The following is a 20,000-nucleotide window of genomic DNA, read 5'->3' on the forward strand; positions in this document are numbered from 1 at the left end:
TTGTTCAGGTTCACTCAGCTAGTGTCTTTGTGTGAGTAAGCTTGTTCAGGTTCACTCAGCTAGTGACTTTGTGTGAGTAAACTTGTTCAGGTGTTTTCACTCAGCTAGTGTCTTTGTGTGAGTAAGCTTGTTCAGGTGTTCTCACTCAGCTAGTGACTTTGTGTGAGTAAGCTTGTTCAGGTGTTTTCACTCAGCTAGTGACTTTGTGTGAGTAAGCTTGTTCAGGTGTTCTCACTCAGCTAGTGTCTTTGTGTGAGTAAGCTTGTTCAGGTGTTTTTACTCAGCTAGTGTCTTTGTGTGAGTAAGCTTGTTCAGGTGTTTTCACTCAGCTAGTGACTTTGTGTGAGTAAGCTTGTTCAGGTGTTTTTACTCAGCTAGTGTCTTTGTGTGAGTAAGCTTGTTCAGGTGTTCTCACTCAGCTAGTGACTTTGTGTGAGTAAGCTTGTTCAGGTTCACTCAGCTAGTGACTTTGTGTGAGTAAACTTGTTCAGGTGTTTTCACTCAGCTAGTGACTTTGTGTGAGTAAGCTTGTTCAGGTTCACTCAGCTAGTGACTTTGTGTGAGTAAACTTGTTCAGGTGTTTTCACTCAGCTAGTGACTTTGTGTGAGTAAACTTGTTCAGGTGTTTTCACTCAGCTAGTGACTTTGTGTGAGTAAGCTTGTTCAGGTGTTTTCACTCAGCTAGTGTCTTTGTGTGAGTAAGCTTGTTCAGGTGTTTTCACTCAGCTAGTGTCTTTGTGTGAGTAAGCTTGTTCAGGTGTTCTCACTCAGCTAGTGACTTTGTGTGAGTAAGCTTGTTCAGGTGTTTTCACTCAGCTAGTGACTTTGTGTGAGTAAGCTTGTTCAGGTGTTTTCACTCAGCTAGTGACTTTGTGTGAGTAAGCTTGTTCAGGTGTTCTCACTCAGCTAGTGACTTTGTGTGAGTAAGCTTGTTCAGGTTCACTCAGCTAGTGACTTTGTGTGAGTAAGCTTGTTCAGGTTCACTCAGCTAGTGTCTTTGTGTGAGTAAGCTTGTTCAGGTTCACTCAGCTAGTGACTTTGTGTGAGTAAGCTTGTTCAGGTTCACTCAGCTAGTGACTTTGTGTGAGTAAACTTGTTCAGGTGTTTTCACTCAGCTAGTGTCTTTGTGTGAGTAAGCTTGTTCAGGTTCACTCAGCTAGTGACTTTGTGTGAGTAAGCTTGTTCAGGTGTTTTCACTCAGCTAGTGACTTTGTGTGAGTAAGCTTGTTCAGGTTCACTCAGCTAGTGTCTTTGTGTGAGTAAGCTTGTTCAGGTTCACTCAGCTAGTGACTTTGTGTGAGTAAACTTGTTCAGGTGTTTTCACTCAGCTAGTGTCTTTGTGTGAGTAAGCTTGTTCAGGTGTTCTCACTCAGCTAGTGTCTTTGTGTGAGTAAGCTTGTTCAGGTGTTTTCACTCAGCTAGTGACTTTGTGTGAGTAAGCTTGTTCAGGTGTTTTCACTCAGCTAGTGACTTTGTGTGAGTAAGCTTGTTCAGGTGTTTTCACTCAGCTAGTGACTTTGTGTGAGTAAGCTTGTTCAGGTTCACTCAGCTAGTGACTTTGTGTGAGTAAACTTGTTCAGGTGTTTTCACTCAGCTAGTGACTTTGTGTGAGTAAGCTTGTTCAGGTGTTTTCACTCAGCTAGTGACTTTGTGTGAGTAAGCTTGTTCAGGTTCACTCAGCTAGTGACTTTGTGTGAGTAAACTTGTTCAGGTGTTTTCACTCAGCTAGTGTCTTTGTGTGAGTAAGCTTGTTCAGGTTCACTCAGCTAGTGACTTTGTGTGAGTAAACTTGTTCAGGTGTTTTCACTCAGCTAGTGACTTTGTGTGAGTAAGCTTGTTCAGGTTCACTCAGCTAGTGTCTTTGTGTGAGTAAGCTTGTTCAGGTGTTCTCACTCAGCTAGTGTCTTTGTGTGAGTAAGCTTGTTCAGGTGTTCTCACTCAGCTAGTGACTTTGTGTGAGTAAGCTTGTTCAGGTGTTTTCACTCAGCTAGTGACTTTGTGTGAGTAAGCTTGTTCAGGTGTTTTCACTCAGCTAGTGACTTTGTGTGAGTAAGCTTGTTCAGGTTCACTCAGCTAGTGTCTTTGTGTGAGTAAGCTTGTTCAGGTGTTTTCACTCAGCTAGTGACTTTGTGTGAGTAAGCTTGTTCAGGTGTTTTCACTCAGCTAGTGTCTTTGTGTGAGTAAGCTTGTTCAGGTGTTTTCACTCAGCTAGTGACTTTGTGTGAGTAAGCTTGTTCAGGTGTTCTCACTCAGCTAGTGACTTTGTGTGAGTAAGCTTGTTCAGGTGTTCTCACTCAGCTAGTGACTTTGTGTGAGTAAGCTTGTTCAGGTGTTTTCACTCAGCTAGTGACTTTGTGTGAGTAAGCTTGTTCAGGTTCACTCAGCTAGTGATTTTGTGTGAGTAAGCTTGTTCAGGTGTTTTTACTCAGCTAGTGTCTTTGTGTGAGTAAGCTTGTTCAGGTGTTCTCACTCAGCTAGTGACTTTGTGTGAGTAAGCTTGTTCAGGTGTTCTCACTCAGCTAGTGACTTTGTGTGAGTAAGCTTGTTCAGGTGTTTTCACTCAGCTAGTGTCTTTGTGTGAGTAAGCTTGTTCAGGTGTTCTCACTCAGCTAGTGACTTTGTGTGTGTAAGCTTGTTCAGGTGTTTTCACTCAGCTAGTGACTTTGTGTGAGTAAGCTTGTTCAGGTGTTCTCACTCAGCTAGTGACTTTGTGTGAGTAAGCTTGTTCAGGTGTTCTCACTCAGCTAGTGACTTTGTGTGAGTAAGCTTGTTCAGGTGTTCTCACTCAGCTAGTGACTTTGTGTGTGTAAGCTTGTTCAGGTGTTTTCACTCAGCTAGTGACTTTGTGTGAGTAAGCTTGTTCAGGTTCACTCAGCTAGTGACTTTGTGTGAGTAAACTTGTTCAGGTGTTCTCACTCAGCTAGTGACTTTGTGTGAGTAAGCTTGTTCAGGTGTTCTCACTCAGCTAGTGACTTTGTGTGAGTAAGCTTGTTCAGGTGTTCTCACTCAGCTAGTGACTTTGTGTGAGTAAGCTTGTTCAGGTGTTCTCACTCAGCTAGTGACTTTGTGTGAGTAAGCTTGTTCAGGTGTTTTTACTCAGTTAGTGTCTTTGTGTGAGTAAACTTGTTCAGGTGTTCTCACTCAGCTAGTGTCTTTGTGTGAGTAAGCTTGTTCAGGTGTTCTCACTCAGCTAGTGTCTTTGTGTGAGTAAGCTTGTTCAGGTGTTTTCACTCAGCTAGTGACTTTGTGTGAGTAAGCTTGTTCAGGTGTTCTCACTCAGCTAGTGACTTTGTGTGAGTAAGCTTGTTCAGGTGTTTTTACTCAGTTAGTGTCTTTGTGTGAGTAAACTTGTTCAGGTGTTCTCACTCAGCTAGTGTCTTTGTGTGAGTAAGCTTGTTCAGGTGTTCTCACTCAGCTAGTGTCTTTGTGTGAGTAAGCTTGTTCAGGTGTTTTCACTCAGCTAGTGACTTTGTGTGAGTAAGCTTGTTCAGGTGTTCTCACTCAGCTAGTGACTTTGTGTGAGTAAGCTTGTTCAGGTGTTTTCACTCAGCTAGTGTCTTTGTGTGAGTAAGCTTGTTCAGGTGTTTTCACTCAGCTAGTGACTTTGTGTGAGTAAGCTTGTTCAGGTGTTCTCACTCAGCTAGTGACTTTGTGTGAGTAAGCTTGTTCAGGTGTTTTCACTCAGCTAGTGACTTTGTGTGAGTAAGCTTGTTCAGGTGTTTTCACTCAGCTAGTGTCTTTGTGTGAGTAAGCTTGTTCAGGTTCACTCAGCTAGTGTCTTTGTGTGAGTAAGCTTGTTCAGGTTCACTCAGCTAGTGACTTTGTGTGAGTAAGCTTGTTCAGGTGTTTTCACTCAGCTAGTGACTTTGTGTGAGTAAGCTTGTTCAGGTTCACTCAGCTAGTGTCTTTGTGTGAGTAAGCTTGTTCAGGTTCACTCAGCTAGTGACTTTGTGTGAGTAAGCTTGTTCAGGTGTTTTCACTCAGCTAGTGACTTTGTGTGAGTAAGCTTGTTCAGGTGTTCTCACTCAGCTAGTGACTTTGTGTGAGTAAGCTTGTTCAGGTTCACTCAGCTAGTGACTTTGTGTGAGTAAGCTTGTTCAGGTTCACTCAGCTAGTGACTTTGTGTGAGTAAACTTGTTCAGGTGTTTTCACTCAGCTAGTGTCTTTGTGTGAGTAAGCTTGTTCAGGTTCACTCAGTTAGTGTCTTTGTGTGAGTAAACTTGTTCAGGTGTTTTCACTCAGCTAGTGTCTTTGTGTGAGTAAGCTTGTTCAGGTGTTCTCACTCAGCTAGTGACTTTGTGTGAGTAAGCTTGTTCAGGTGTTTTCACTCAGCTAGTGACTTTGTGTGAGTAAGCTTGTTCAGGTGTTTTTACTCAGCTAGTGACTTTGTGTGAGTAAGCTTGTTCAGGTTCACTCAGCTAGTGACTTTGTGTGAGTAAGCTTGTTCAGGTGTTCTCACTCAGCTAGTGACTTTGTGTGAGTAAGCTTGTTCAGGTGTTTTTACTCAGCTAGTGACTTTGTGTGAGTAAGCTTGTTCAGGTGTTCTCACTCAGCTAGTGACTTTGTGTGAGTAAGCTTGTTCAGGTGTTCTCACTCAGCTAGTGACTTTGTGTGAGTAAGCTTGTTCAGGTTCACTCAGCTAGTGACTTTGTGTGAGTAAGCTTGTTCAGGTGTTTTCACTCAGCTAGTGACTTTGTGTGAGTAAGCTTGTTCAGGTGTTTTCACTCAGCTAGTGACTTTGTGTGAGTAAGCTTGTTCAGGTGTTCTCACTCAGCTAGTGACTTTGTGTGAGTAAGCTTGTTCAGGTTCACTCAGCTAGTGACTTTGTGTGAGTAAGCTTGTTCAGGTTCACTCAGCTAGTGACTTTGTGTGAGTAAACTTGTTCAGGTGTTTTCACTCAGCTAGTGTCTTTGTGTGAGTAAGCTTGTTCAGGTTCACTCAGTTAGTGTCTTTGTGTGAGTAAACTTGTTCAGGTGTTTTCACTCAGCTAGTGTCTTTGTGTGAGTAAACTTGTTCAGGTGTTTTCACTCAGTTAGTGTCTTTGTGTGAGTAAACTTGTTCAGGTGTTTTCACTCAGCTAGTGACTTTGTGTGAGTAAGCTTGTTCAGGTGTTTTCACTCAGCTAGTGTCTTTGTGTGAGTAAACTTGTTCAGGTTCACTCAGCTAGTGTCTTTGTGTGAGTAAGCTTGTTCAGGTGTTTTCACTCAGCTAGTGACTTTGTGTGAGTAAGCTTGTTCAGGTGTTCTCACTCAGCTAGTGACTTTGTGTGAGTAAGCTTGTTCAGGTTCACTCAGCTAGTGACTTTGTGTGAGTAAGCTTGTTCAGGTTCACTCAGCTAGTGACTTTGTGTGAGTAAGCTTGTTCAGGTTCACTCAGCTAGTGACTTTGTGTGAGTAAACTTGTTCAGGTGTTTTCACTCAGCTAGTGTCTTTGTGTGAGTAAGCTTGTTCAGGTTCACTCAGCTAGTGACTTTGTGTGAGTAAGCTTGTTCAGGTGTTTTCACTCAGCTAGTGACTTTGTGTGAGTAAGCTTGTTCAGGTTCACTCAGCTAGTGTCTTTGTGTGAGTAAGCTTGTTCAGGTTCACTCAGCTAGTGACTTTGTGTGAGTAAACTTGTTCAGGTGTTTTCACTCAGCTAGTGTCTTTGTGTGAGTAAGCTTGTTCAGGTGTTTTCACTCAGCTAGTGACTTTGTGTGAGTAAGCTTGTTCAGGTGTTCTCACTCAGCTAGTGACTTTGTGTGAGTAAACTTGTTCAGGTGTTTTCACTCAGCTAGTGACTTTGTGTGAGTAAGCTTGTTCAGGTGTTTTCACTCAGCTAGTGACTTTGTGTGAGTAAGCTTGTTCAGGTGTTTTCACTCAGCTAGTGACTTTGTGTGAGTAAGCTTGTTCAGGTGTTCTCACTCAGCTAGTGACTTTGTGTAAGTAAGCTTGTTCAGGTTCACTCAGCTAGTGACTTTGTGTGAGTAAGCTTGTTCAGGTGTTTTCACTCAGCTATAGTGACTTTGTGTGAGTAAGCTTGTTCAGGTTCACTCAGCTAGTGACTTTGTGTGAGTAAGCTTGTTCAGGTGTTTTCACTCAGCTAGTGTCTTTGTGTGAGTAAGCTTGTTCAGGTGTTCTCACTCAGCTAGTGACTTTGTCTGTGTAAGCTTGTTCAGGTGTTTTCACTCAGCTAGTGACTTTGTGTGAGTAAGCTTGTTCAGGTGTTTTCACTCAGCTAGTGACTTTGTGTGAGTAAGCTTGTTCAGGTGTTTTCACTCAGCTAGTGTCTTTGTGTGAGTAAGCTTGTTCAGGTGTTTTCACTCAGCTAGTGTCTTTGTGTGAGTAAGCTTGTTCAGGTTCACTAAGCTAGTGACTTTGTGTGAGTAAGCTTGTTCAGGTGTTTTCACTCAGCTATAGTGACTTTGTGTGAGTAAGCTTGTTCAGGTGTTTTCACTCAGCTATAGTGACTTTGTGTGAGTAAGCTTGTTCAGGTGTTTTCACTCAGCTATAGTGACTTTGTGTGAGTAAGCTTGTTCAGGTGTTTTCACTCAGCTAGTGACTTTGTGTATAAGTAAGCTTGTTCAGGTTCAATCAGCTAGTTACTTTGTGTGAGTAAGCTTGTTCAGGTTCACTCAGCTAGTGTCTTTGTGTGAGTAAGCTTGTTCAGGTGTTTTCACTCAGTTAGTGTCTTTGTGTGAGTAAGCTTGTTCAGGTGTTTTCACTCAGCTAGTGACTTTGTGTGAGTAAGCTTGTTCAGGTGTTTTCACTCAGCTATAGTGACTTTGTGTGAGTAAGCTTGTTCAGGTGTTTTCACTCAGCTAGTGTCTTTGTGTGAGTAAGCTTGTTCAGGTTCACTCAGCTAGTGACTTTGTGTGAGTAAGCTTGTTCAGGTGTTTTCACTCAGCTAGTGTCTTTGTGTGAGTAAGCTTGTTCAGGTGTTTTCACTCAGCTAGTGTCTTTGTGTGAGTAAACTTGTTCAGGTGTTTTCACTCAGCTAGTGACTTTGTGTGAGTAAGCTTGTTCAGGTGTTTTCACTCAGCTAGTGACTTTGTGTGAGTAAGCTTGTTCAGGTGTTTTCACTCAGCTAGTGTCTTTGTGTGAGTAAGCTTGTTCAGGTGTTTTCACTCAGCTAGTGTCTTTGTGTGAGTAAGCTTGTTCAGGTTCACTCAGCTAGTGACTTTGTGTGAGTAAGCTTGTTCAGGTTCACTCAGCTAGTGACTTTGTGTGAGTAAGCTTGTTCAGGTATTTTCACTCAGCTATAGTGACTTTGTGTGGGTAAGCTTGTTCAGGTGTTTTCACTCAGCTATAGTGACTTTGTGTGAGTAAGCTTGTTCAGGTGTTTTCACTCAGCTAGTGACTTTGTGTATAAGTAAGCTTGTTCAGGTTCAATCAGCTAGTGTCTTTGTGTCAGTAAGCTTGTTCAGGTGTTTTCACTCAGTTAGTGTCTTTGTGTGAGTAAGCTTGTTCAGGTGTTTTCACTCAGCTAGTGACTTTGTGTGAGTAAGCTTGTTCAGGTGTTTTCACTCAGCTAGTGACTTTGTGTGAGTAAGCTTGTTCAGGTGTTTTCACTCAGCTAGTGACTTTGTGTGTGTAAGCTTGTTCAGGTGTTTTCACTCAGCTAGTGACTTTGTGTGAGTAAGCTTGTTCAGGTGTTTTCACTCAGTTAGTGTCTTTGTGTGAGTAAGCTTGTTCAGGTGTTTTCACTCAGCTAGTGACTTTGTGTGAGTAAGCTTGTTCAGGTGTTTTCACTCAGCTAGTGTCTTTGTGTGTGTAAGCTTGTTCAGGTGTTTTCACTCAGCTAGTGACTTTGTGTGTGTAAGCTTGTTCAGGTGTTTTCACTCAGCTAGTGACTTTGTGTGAGTAAGCTTGTTCAGGTGTTTTCACTCAGTTAGTGTCTTTGTGTGAGTAAGCTTGTTCAGGTGTTTTCACTCAGCTAGTGACTTTGTGTGAGTAAGCTTGTTCAGGTGTTTTCACTCAGTTAGTGTCTTTGTGTGAGTAAGCTTGTTCAGGTGTTCTCACTCAGCTAGTGTCTTTGTGTGAGTAAACTTGTTCAGGTGTTTTCACTCAGCTAGTGTCTTTGTGTGAGTAAGCTTGTTCAGGTGTTTTCACTCAGTTAGTGTCTTTGTGTGAGTAAGCTTGTTCAGGTGTTTTCACTCAGCTAGTGACTTTGTGTGAGTAAGCTTGTTCAGGTGTTTTCACTCAGCTAGTGTCTTTGTGTGAGTAAGCTTGTTCAGGTGTTTTCACTCAGCTAGTGACTTTGTGTGAGTAAGCTTGTTCAGGTGTTTTCACTCAGCTAGTGACTTTGTGTGAGTAAGCTTGTTCAGGTGTTTTCACTCAGCTAGTGACTTTGTGTGAGTAAGCTTGTTCAGGTGTTTTCACTCAGCTAGTGACTTTGTGTGAGTAAGCTTGTTCAGGTGTTTTCACTCAGCTAGTGACTTTGTGTGAGTAAGCTTGTTCAGGTGTTTTCACTCAGCTATAGTGACTTTGTGTGAGTAAGCTTGTTCAGGTGTTTTCACTCAGCTAGTGTCTTTGTGTGAGTAAGCTTGTTCAGGTTCACTCAGCTAGTGACTTTGTGTGAGTAAGCTTGTTCAGGTGTTTTCACTCAGCTAGTGTCTTTGTGTGAGTAAGCTTGTTCAGGTGTTTTCACTCAGCTAGTGTCTTTGTGTGAGTAAACTTGTTCAGGTGTTTTCACTCAGCTAGTGTCTTTGTGTGAGTAAGCTTGTTCAGGTGTTTTCACTCAGCTAGTGACTTTGTGTGAGTAAGCTTGTTCAGGTGTTTTCACTCAGCTAGTGACTTTGTGTGAGTAAGCTTGTTCAGGTTCACTCAGCTAGTGACTTTGTGTGAGTAAGCTTGTTCAGGTTCACTCAGCTAGTGAGTGCGCGTGACTGGCTTGTTTTTCCTCTTGTGAGTGGCACAGTTTTGATGTCAAACACAACAAATACAAATACATATTTTGAAAATGCATAAAAATACATTTGATAAAAACTGATAAAGAGCTGCAACCATTAGTCAATTCATCGATTGCCAAATATTACATTAATCGCCAATTTTGATGATCTATTACGGTAATCATTTTGAGCCATTTCTTTAAGGGAAAATGCCCTAATTCTCTGATTCCAGCTTCTCAAATGTGAAATGTTCTGGTTTATTTAGATGGTAAATCATCTCTTTACTCCTCTGTGACAGTATTCTCCTTTGTGTACCCTCTAACACACACTTCTACCATTTCAGTTTTAGCTGTTTTTCAGCACAGCTAATTTCTCCCTCACTTCAGCTGTTAATCAGCTTCTTGGCTGTTGACTTACAGGCAGCATTTCTACATGTTAACCTAACATGTAAAACGTTGACCATGTTTAGCCATAGATATCTGATATCATAAATGTGTATTTAACTGAAATCCAGAAAAAAACATAGTAGGTCCCCTTTAAACAACTTCACATCCGGGCGTCCGGGTAGTGTAGTGGTAGATTCCCTGCCTACAAACACGAGGGTCGCAGGTTCATGCCCCTATGTTACCTTGGTCGGGCATCCATACAGGCACGCTTGGCTGTGGGTGTGAAGCCGGATTAGGGGTATGTGTCCTGGTCACTGTAGCACACTAGCGCCTCCCCTGGTCATCCGGGGCGCCTGTTTGGAGCAGAAGGGGACTGGTGGGAATAGCGTGATCCTGCGGGTGAAGCTCCCCGCTGTCATGTGAAAAAGAAGCGCCTGGCAACTGCGCATGTGTCAGAGGAAGCATGGTGCTAGTCTGTGGATCTCTCCAGATCAGCAGAGGGTGGAGCAGGGGGAAAATTGGCTAAGTGAAATTAGTGAGAATATGGGGGGGAAGGGCGATCTTCAAAAAATAAATAAATAAATAAATAAATAAATAAATAAATAAATACTACTACTACTACTACTACTACTAATAATACATCACATTGACTATGTCAGTAAATTGTCATATATAGGGCTCTATCGTCGCAAAGGCGGTAATTCTGCGTTAGCGCCCGTTTTGCGCCTGAATAACGTTGCGCGCAACACTAATTGTGGTCGTGTTGCCCCGCTGCGCTTGTCATCACCTCAGCAGAAACCTCCATATAGGCGTGTTTATGCCCAAAAGTATTCACAGGTGTGATCATGTCCATCCCCCTTAAAAGCCACAGCGTCACGTCTGTGACAGCAGCTTCCAACACGTTGAGTGCAGGGTGCTTTTACTGAGACATAGAACAAGACTGAGTGCAGGGTGCTTTTACTGAGACATAAAGGGGCAAAAGGGGAAGTAGAGATAAGAAAGGCAGACTTCCTAAAGCACAATGCTACAAATGACAGTGAAAATAATCCATCTGGGGGAAGGCAATTCTGGACAAGTGGAAAAACAAAACAAGGATGAACAAGTTCAGATTCAATATCTATAAACGATATTCCATTTGAAACACATCAAAGGGCTGCCGCACAGTTACGCAGTGGATATCCCCATATATCCCAAAGCCTGCACTTACTGTAACTAGACATTTCGTTCATATAGGCTAATATACAAAGAGTGAAGAAGCACACTTTCAAAAAATGAGCCATACGGATGCAAAAAATCCGGCTTTAATTCACCATAGTGCAAAAAAAAGTGGCAAGTGATACAAACAGAAAAAAGAACGTTTCGGTCTTCAGACCATCGTCAGCCATAGTCTCTGCTGAGACTATGATCTATATTAGTATTATACATCATAGTTTCTGCTGAGACTATGATGTATATTAGTACATATACATCATAGTTTCTGCTGAGACTATGATGTATATTAGTAGATATACATCATAGTTTCTGCTGAGACTATGATGTATATTAGTACATATACATCATAGTTTCTGCTGAGACTATGATGTATATTAGTACATATACATCATAGTTTCTGCTGAGACTATGATGTATATTTAAGCAATATATCACGAGAGCAAGTGTGTTGTGGTGAATATATCCCGCTGATAAGCTGTTATCCCACGAGGCCGCAGGCCGAGTGGGATAACAGCTTATCAGCGGGATATATTCCACAACACACGCTGCTCGAGTGCTATATTGCTTTTATAAAACGGTTTCCAAGTATAATAATATAATAATAATAATACTATAAGTCTGACTGGCATCGTATTCTGATAGAGTCAGTTGAAACACTACTGTAAGGCGGGACCTCTAGCAAGAAGATAGACGTGCGGGTGATTTGATTGGATCGTTCTGGAGACTGAAGTCGACATTGGCCAATCCTGGCGCTTGCTGAGAGCTTTTTGCAAAGCTCGACACCAGAGCGTATGCCGACACCAAGTAACGTTACGTCTTATTTAGAAATGCGGGGTTAAGAGTGAGGGCGCGCGAGAGAGGGGTTAAGACATTAGCCCGCGTCTATTCTTGTACAAAACATCATTTTCTGCGAAGTATTAGTAAAGTTATAAGCGAAGATCGATTCACAAGGCAACAACCTCTAGCAAGAATATAGACGTGCGGGTGATTTGATTGGATCGTTCTGGAGACTGAAGTTGACATTGGCCAATCCTGGCGCTTGCTGAGAAGCTGAGAGCTTTCTGGAAAGCCCAACACGGAGCTCGAGCGCAGAGCTGCCTTTTAGTAAGAGAGTTGCCATGGCAACCAATAACCCATGGCCATGGGTTATTGAACTCGGTTACTGGAATTATACAATGGCTGTGAACCAATCAGATTGCTTGATTTGAGAGAGCCGTTTTATAATAGTAGATATACATCATAGTTTCTGCTGAGACTATGATGTATATTAGTACTTATAAAACGGCTCTCTCAAATCAAGCAATCTGATTGGTTCACAGCCATTGTATAAATCCCGTAACCGAGTCCAATAGCCCATGGCCATGGGTTATTGGTTGCCATGGCAACTCTCTTACTAAAACAGAGTTCCCTTCAGGTTCTCTGGTGTGGGTCCCTCTCTAAATCATGCACTCTGAACACGGGTGTCCCCCAGGGATCTGTCCTCGGCCCCTTCCTATTTCTTCTGTATGTTAGGTCCCTTGGTCACATAATCTCCTCTCACGGGTTTTCCTATCACAGCTATGCCGACGACACTCAACTCTTTCTTTCTTTTCCCCCTGACGATACCCAAATTGAGGCACGCCTAGCCGCGTGTCTCAAAGACATTTTAACCTGGATGACCGCCCATCATCTAAAACTCAATCTCGACAAAACGGAACTTCTTTTCATCCCCGGAAAAAACTGCCCTCTCACAGACCTTTCCATCACCATAGAAAATACCACTGTTCGGCCATCAAAAACTGTCAAAAACCTAGGTGTAATTATAGATAATCAGCTCTCAACCTCATCTTTCATCTCTGCAACCGCCTGCTCATGTAGGTTCTCACTGTACAATATCAGAAAAATCCGAAAATTTCTCACTAGGGAGGCAACTCAACTTCTGGTGCAGGCACTTGTTTTTTCCCGCCTTGATTACTGCAATGTTCTCATGGCGGGGCTACCTGCCTCGGCCTTCCAATCCCTCCAGCTCATCCAGAACGCAGCTGCCCGACTGGTGTTCAATCTACCTAAATTCTCTCACGTCACTCCCCTTCTCCGCGACCTCCACTGGCTCCCAATTATAGCCCGCATTAAATTCAAGACTCTTGTACTGGCCTACCGGGCAGTTCACCGGTCAGCCCCTACCTATCTGCAATCTTTGGTCAGTTTTCAAACAACCAACCGTCCCCTCCGCTCCTCCACCTGCACAGCTCGCCTTGCCCCTCCATCACTACGTGACCCTGGGGGCCGCTTAGCCCACTCACGACTCTTTTCCTCCCTGGCTCCTCAATGGTGGAACGAGCTCCCCCCCTCTGTTATGCTGGCTGACTCGTTGGCCATTTTCCGCCGGAGACTAAAAACACACTTTTTCGAACTACTCCTGGGCCCCTCCGAAAAGTGATGTGTGTATTTTATGTTCCCGTTTTTGTTTCTGTTTATTGTTGTTTATTGTTGCATTTTATTGCTGTATTTTTATGCTATATTGTAATATGCTGTAAGTCGCTTTGGACAAAAGCGTCTGCTAAATGAAGTAAAGTAAAGTAAAGTAAAGTAAAGTAAAAGCATTTGGTTACCTCAAAAAAAACAAATGGCGGAGACAGCTGTCAGATCCTTGTGAATCAATCTTCGCTTATAACTTTACTAATACTTGGCAGAAAATTATGTTTTGTACAAGAATAGATGCGGGCTAATGTCTTCTTTGCAAAAAAAAGGCTGTTAACCCCGCATTTAACCCCGCATTTAACCCCGTAACGTTAGTTGGTGTCGGGCTTTGCAGAAAGCACTCAGCTTCTCAGCAAGCGCTGAGAATGCAGCGCTGCGCTCGAGCTGCCTGTCGGCTTTCCAGAAAGCTCTCAGCTTCTCAGCAAGCGCCAGGATTGGCCAATGTCAACTTCAGTCTCCAGAACGATCCAATCAAATCACCCGCACGTCTATCTTCTTGCTAGAGGTCCCGCCTTACAGTAGCGTTTCAACTGACTCTATCAGAATACCAGGCCAGTCGGACTTATAGTATTATTATTATTATATTATTATCATACTTGGAAACCGTTTTATAAAAGCAATATAGCACTCGAGCTGCGTGTGTTGTGGCATATATCCCCCTGCTCAGTAGTTATCCCACTCGGCCTGCGGCCTCGTGGGATAACAGCTGATCAGGGGGATATATTCGCCACAACACACTTGCTCTCATGCTATATTGCTTAATTATAAAACGGCTCTCTCAAATCAAGCAATCTGATTGGTTCACAGCCATTGTATAATTCCAGTAACCGAGTTCAATAACCCATGGCCATGGGTTATTGGTTGCCATGGCAACTCTCTTACTAAAAGGCAGCGCTGCGCTCGAGCCAAACAGCTTTCTCCTGATCTGCTGTATGGAGGGTCACTAGTCCTTCAAGTCTTTGTACAATGAGTCATTATGGACGCATGATGGCGCAACTCTCTTACTAAAAGTACCTCAAAAACAAAATGGTGGAGACAGCTTTCAGATCCTTGTGAATCGATCTTCGCTTATAACTTTACTAATACTTCGCAGAAAATGATGTTTTGTACAAGAATAGACGCGGGCTAATGTCTTAACCCCTCTCTCGCGCGCCCTCACTCTTAACCCCGCATTTCTAAATAAGACGTAACGTTACTTGGTGTCGGCATACGGCTCTGGTGTCGGGCTTTGCAAAAAGCTCTCAGCTTCTCAGCAAGCGCCAGGATTGGCCAATGTCGACTTCAGTCTCCAGAACGATCCAATCAAATCACCCGCACGTCTATCTTCTTGCTAGAGGTCCCGCCTTACAGTAGTGTTTCAACTGACTCTATCAGAATACCATGCCAGTCGGACTTATAGTATTATTATTATTATACTTGGAAACCGTTTTATAAAAGCAATATAGCACTCAAGCTGCGTGGTGTTGTGGAATATATCCCGCTGATAAGCTGTTATCCCACTCGGCCTGCGGCCTCGTGGGATAACAGCTTATCAGCGGGATATATTCTCCACAACACACTTGCTCTCATGCTATATTGCTTAAATATACATTGTGATGCATCTGGATACAGCTCAAAGTATCATCCTCAAATCTCTATATTATTACTGCACATGCCTACTTTATCATCAGTAATACAAGCAGTCAGATAAATATCAAGTCCCTCTTTTTTACTTAGAAAGTGCTTTAAAATCTGAATGTCAACATAAATCTAAACAAACGATTCAACGATTATCTGTCAACTATCTGATTCTGCATCACGACACCTAGATATACTGTATACCGTAAATTCCGGACTATAAGCCGTGGCTTTTTTCCCGTTTTTTGGCCTTTTTTGGCCCCTGCGGCTTATATAACGGTGCGGCTTATCTATGGATTTTTTCCAAAAAAAAAAAAAATCTCTCTTTTTTAGCACTCTTTCTAACTATAAATCCACTTCTGTTTTAATTTCCTCTCTTGCCCTCTTTTAACAACATAACATAACATAACATAACACAACACAGGTAAGCAGAAAGAAAAAGACGAAGCAATCACCGCCATGAATGAGGAAATGACTCACCTGCTGGAGGCTGGAGATACACGGCTTGGGCTAAACTTTTACTCCGTGAAACACTATCGATTAAGTCCGACATCGCTCAGAGGTTTGAGCAGCTTGAAAACAAGTTTGAAAACGTGCAGAAGTCCATCCACTCACTCACTAAAGAAAATAAGGCAACCGTGGCGTGAACAGAGTTTATAATGCGGAAAAGCGCATCAGCGCACTGGAGGACAAAAACAACACAGTGAGTCCGAAAGTGGATAAAATGCAAAAACAAATCAAAACCCTGCACACGCAGGTTGATGACTTAATCAGCAGGAGTAAAAGAAATAACATTCGCCTGATCAATGTAAAAGAGGGAGCTGAGATTGGTGACATGGACGCTTTCGTGGCAAAATCCTGTGTTACATCCTGGACCTGAAGGAAGGCGAGAAACCACCAGAGGTGGACAGGGCACACCGGGCGCCTCGGCCACGTCCAGACCCCGGCCTGCCACCGAGGGCCATCTTCATCTGCCTACTCCGCTGGCCCGACCGTCAACTCATCCTCCAGGCTGCGGGGAAGAAGCCCCTCACCTGGGAGGGTACGCGCTTTTTCGTCCGGCAGGACCTCTCCGCGTTGGTACAACAGAAACGCGCAACATACAACAGCATCATCGAAAAGGTTAACTCATTCACCGCCAATGACGTCTTTGACGTGTTATCAGCAATGGCCTTCCCCGCCAAGGACGTGTTTGACGTGTTTTTGTTTTTATTGGTGCAGCGCCTGCAGCAAACACTTGCCCAGCCTGTCACACAGACACAGGTCCCTGCCTTCAAAGGGTAGCCGACAGCACGCGATCAAACACATACCGCAGCTGTTGTTTTGAAATTGATGCAAGAGGAAATGCAGAGAACGGGTAACGCTTCCTTGTGCAGACAGGAGAAACATTGAAACGCCGAGCTGGAGTCGCCTTCCTCTGTGCCAGCCAGGAGAAAACGGGAGAAAGTAATCAAGAGATGTGTTTGATCATCGGAGGAATGAGGAAATGATCGATCAGTTTGCGAGGGCGGTGAGGACGTGTTGAATAGCCGAGGGGAAAACGGGAACGATCATAGATATGACAGGGAGACATGGACGAGGACGGTGTACCAGAACAAATCAAAATAAACACAGGAACAGCTAGGCAGCAGCGGGCAGAAGGCACTCACAGCAGCCCGCTGTCCTTCTCAAGAGCTCTTGGGCTGCTCGCCCTCCAGTGTTGCTCCTGGCCAATCCCAGCGCCACAGGGCGTGGTTATTGCTTATCCTATGTTGGGTTAGAAATCTAAAAGGGGGATCGTGTGTGTGTGTGTGTGTGTGTGTGTGTGTGTGTGTGTGTGTGTGTGTGTGTGTGTGTGTGTGTGTGTGTGTGTGTGTGTGTGTGTGTGTGTGTCTGTCTGTCTGTCTGTCTGTCTGTCTGTCGGTGTGTCTGTCTGTCTGTCTGTCTGTCTGTCTGTCTGCACACTCACACCGAGTAAACTGTATTGTTGAATGTAAAAAAAAAGCACTTCATGTGTGTATATATATATATATATTTATTTTTTTTTGTCATTTGTGTCCTAACGAATAATATTTACATGTCTGATGTCAATACAGTTCAAAATAAAAGAATTGAGAGTGAGTTATGCCTGAGATTGTGCCCTTTTACAAAAATGCTTTTTTCTCCCTTTTCTCTTCCCAGACAGGCTTTTTTGGTGAACATGGGGTGTATAAAAAGGGTTATAAGTAGAGTACAGAACATGCTAAAAGCTAACTTTCTTTTTGGGGGTGAAAGTAGAGACTTAGATCTTCATTTCGAGGTATTGGACATCACTGTAGTCCTAGTACAGAATTTACTGTGGGTCTTGAAAGATGACCAAACATTATGGAAATACTTGGCCTGTGCCAAAAATGCCAGTCAGATATTGGCAGTGAATGAGTTAAAGTCAATGGATATCGCTTTGGCGTACTGTACCCAGCGAGACTCGTCATAACCATTGATGGACAGCGGCGGAACAAGAGCTCAAAGTGAAACTGCCGAATATCTTTTGAGTTGGACTGGTCAATAGTACTGTGAGTAACTAAAATAAAAAACGGAATTCTCTCTTCTTTAGCACTCTTTCTAACTATAAATCCACTTCTGTTTTAATTTCCTCTCTTGCCCTCTTTTCACCACACCGCGGACACTGTGTGCACTGTAAAAAATAAATAAAAATACCATTAAAACACCCGCGGCTTATAGTCCGGTGCGGCTTATATAAGAAAAAAATAGTCACCTTTGAAGGTGCGGCTTATACACCGGTGCGCCTTATAGTCCGGAATTTACGGTATATATATATATATATATATATATATATATATATATATATATATATATATATATATATATATATAAATATATATATATGTATATATATATATATATCTTATTATTATTATTACAGCCCTATCCTGTAATGTGTTTGTCAATGTGATGTGGTTTGTGCTCTGTGTTACAGTGGTACAGCCTCAGGATGACTGGGGAGTGACTTACACTCCTACTGAGATCTGTGCCATCAAAGGATCTACAGTGGACATACTCTGCTCCTACACACACCCAGCCTACCTAGATGACCTTCCTGTCACAGTGAAGAAGACGTTGTGGTCTAAAGAGGAGGGTGGTGAACCTGTGGATGTGACAACAGACTCAGAGTATGCAGGTCATGTGGAGTATGGTGGTGATCCGAAGAACTGCAGCCTGAGAATCACAGACCTGAGAGAGAGAGACTCAGCTGTGTACAAGTTCAGCTTCACAACAAACCATCCAGCTGGGAGCTCCACTGCTTCACCTGGAGTTAATCTGACTGTTACAGGTAACTTCTTGATCAGACCATTTTTTACTTCAGTTACAAACAGCTCCACAATCAAGTGACTGAGAGGGCAGTTATTTTATATAATAAAATAGTAGGTTATCAGCACTGTGTCAAGTTTTTATGGTAAATGGTAAATGGTAAATGGCCTGCATTTATATAGCGCCGTTATCCAAAGCGCTTTACAGTCAGTACATTCACCCATTCACACACCGATGGTGGCAGGTTGCCACGCAGGGTGCTGGCACACCAGCAGGAGCAATTTGGGGTTCAGTATCTTGCCCAAGGACACTTCGACATGCAGACTGGAGGAGGCGGGAATCAAACCACAGACCTCTTTTATCCAAAGCGATTAGTGGACGACCCGCTCTACCTCCTGAGCTACAGCCGCCTCCTAGTCATAAATCTGTAATAAACATTGTGTTTTGGTTAGGCGTCTATTCAAATATTGAGAGTTTAGAACATATACGGACTTAGTAACATTATGGTGGAACTTATGCTTTTATATTATTATTATCATCAGCACCACCTCATCTGAAAACATGTGATTTTATTACAATACAAAAGTCACCTAATCACAGCCTCATGCTTCATGTTTTGATTTCTTCTCTTTTTTCTAATTCTATTTTCTTTTCACAAACAGACATTTAAAAAATGCACATCAAAATCCACAGATTCAGGACTTGAATTGTATCTGCTGCTGAGAGAGAGAGAGAGAGAGAGAGAGAGAGAGAGAGAGAGAGAGAGAGAGAGAGAGAGAGAAGGAGAGGGGGAGAGAGAGAGGAAAGAGAGAGACAGATAGACAGACGGACACACACACACACACACACACACACACACGGGGAGGCGGGTTAACTCTCAGTTGAGAGAGAGAGAGAGAGAGAGAGAGAATATTTTATTCTATTCTATCTTATTCTATTATATTTTATTCTTTTTTGCTTTGTTTTGTTTTTCACTCTATTCTGAAGATTTCAAAATAACAACGGTTATTTACAGATTCTGTGAATTTTTGTTAATATGCTGTAATTGCTCACTATTTTGCACTATCGCCATTTAACTGCCCGTTTATTACAGTTCTGTTATTATTCTGAATAGATTCCAGTCAACAATGGTCTTCTATTATAGTCTATCTTATCACATTCCATTTAATTTTCTTTTCTCTTCCTCTTTGAATATCTTCAGATTTTGTGATTTATGTTACTGGGTAACAAAATGTCTTGTTTTCTGTTTTTGATTCTTTGTAACTGCTAAGTGTTGCTAATGTGCTTTGGCAATGTAAGATGCACCTTATCATGCCAATAAAGCCCTTTGAATTGAATTGAACTGGGAGAGAGAGAGGGAGGGAGAGAGACAGAGAGACAGAGAGAGAGACAGGGAGAGAGAGAGAGAGAGAGAGAGAGACAGACAGACAGACAGACAGACAGACAGACAGGGAGAGAGAGAGAGAGAGAGAGAGAGAGTTCGGTAGAGCGAGTTTACGTGAAAGCTGAAAGGGAATGCGTGCGCGAGAGGGAGAGAGAGAAAGCGAGCGCGCGAGGTGCCCCTCCCCCTTCCCCCCTCAGAACTGGTCATCACTCATCAGGCCGGTGTGTGTGTGTGTGTGTGTGTGTGTGTGTGTGTGTGTGTGTGTGTGTGTGTGTGTGTGTGTGTGTGTGTGTGTGTGTGTGTGTGTGTGTGTGTGTGTGTGTGCGTGCGTGCGTGCGTGCGTGTGAGATTTAATGTTTAGTCTCTAATGACATTTCTGTTCCATGTTCACATATCAGATCTCCAGGTGCAGGTGGACACATCAACAGTCAGACCTCATCCTACATATGGACATCAGGTGGTAGATGTGAAGTGTGTCAGCAGATGTCTTCTAGCTGCTCGTCCTTCCTTCATCTGGTACATGGATGGATACAGACAGAAGGAAGAAACTTCTTCTTATACAGCCTACTTTGATCCTGAATACAGCTATTCCTGTGCTGTAAAAGGACTTGAGGAGTTTCGCTCTCCTGCAGTGTGTGAGTTTACTCCACAGTGTGTCACTAACATAGCGCCACCTGCTGGACACCTTTACCTAATGCACTGTAGCATGACTGCATGTATTTAAAAGATGTCATTCTAACAGTGATGTTTAAAAACTCTTTCATCTTTCAGGTGTCGACGGTCAAAC

At 43.0% G+C, this 20,000-nt stretch overlaps 1 protein-coding gene across 1 annotated transcript in view; it reads left to right on the forward strand.

Annotated features, from left to right (window-relative positions):
• LOC310775893 (uncharacterized protein) overlaps positions 1 to 20,000 on the forward strand; it is a gene marked incomplete at its 5' end in the record, with an annotated part of 65,166 nt that overhangs the window by 38,430 nt on the left and 6,736 nt on the right. Inside the window, one exon of the mRNA XM_083636017.1 lies at positions 17,498 to 17,565. Coding sequence (XP_083492143.1) covers positions 17,498 to 17,565 — 68 coding nt within the window. The remainder of the gene's footprint in view (positions 1 to 17,497; positions 17,566 to 20,000) is intronic.

The sequence above is a fragment of the Poromitra crassiceps genome, assembly GCF_964638095.1.
Source record: "Poromitra crassiceps genome assembly, chromosome: 4".
NCBI lineage: Eukaryota > Metazoa > Chordata > Actinopteri > Beryciformes > Melamphaidae > Poromitra > Poromitra crassiceps.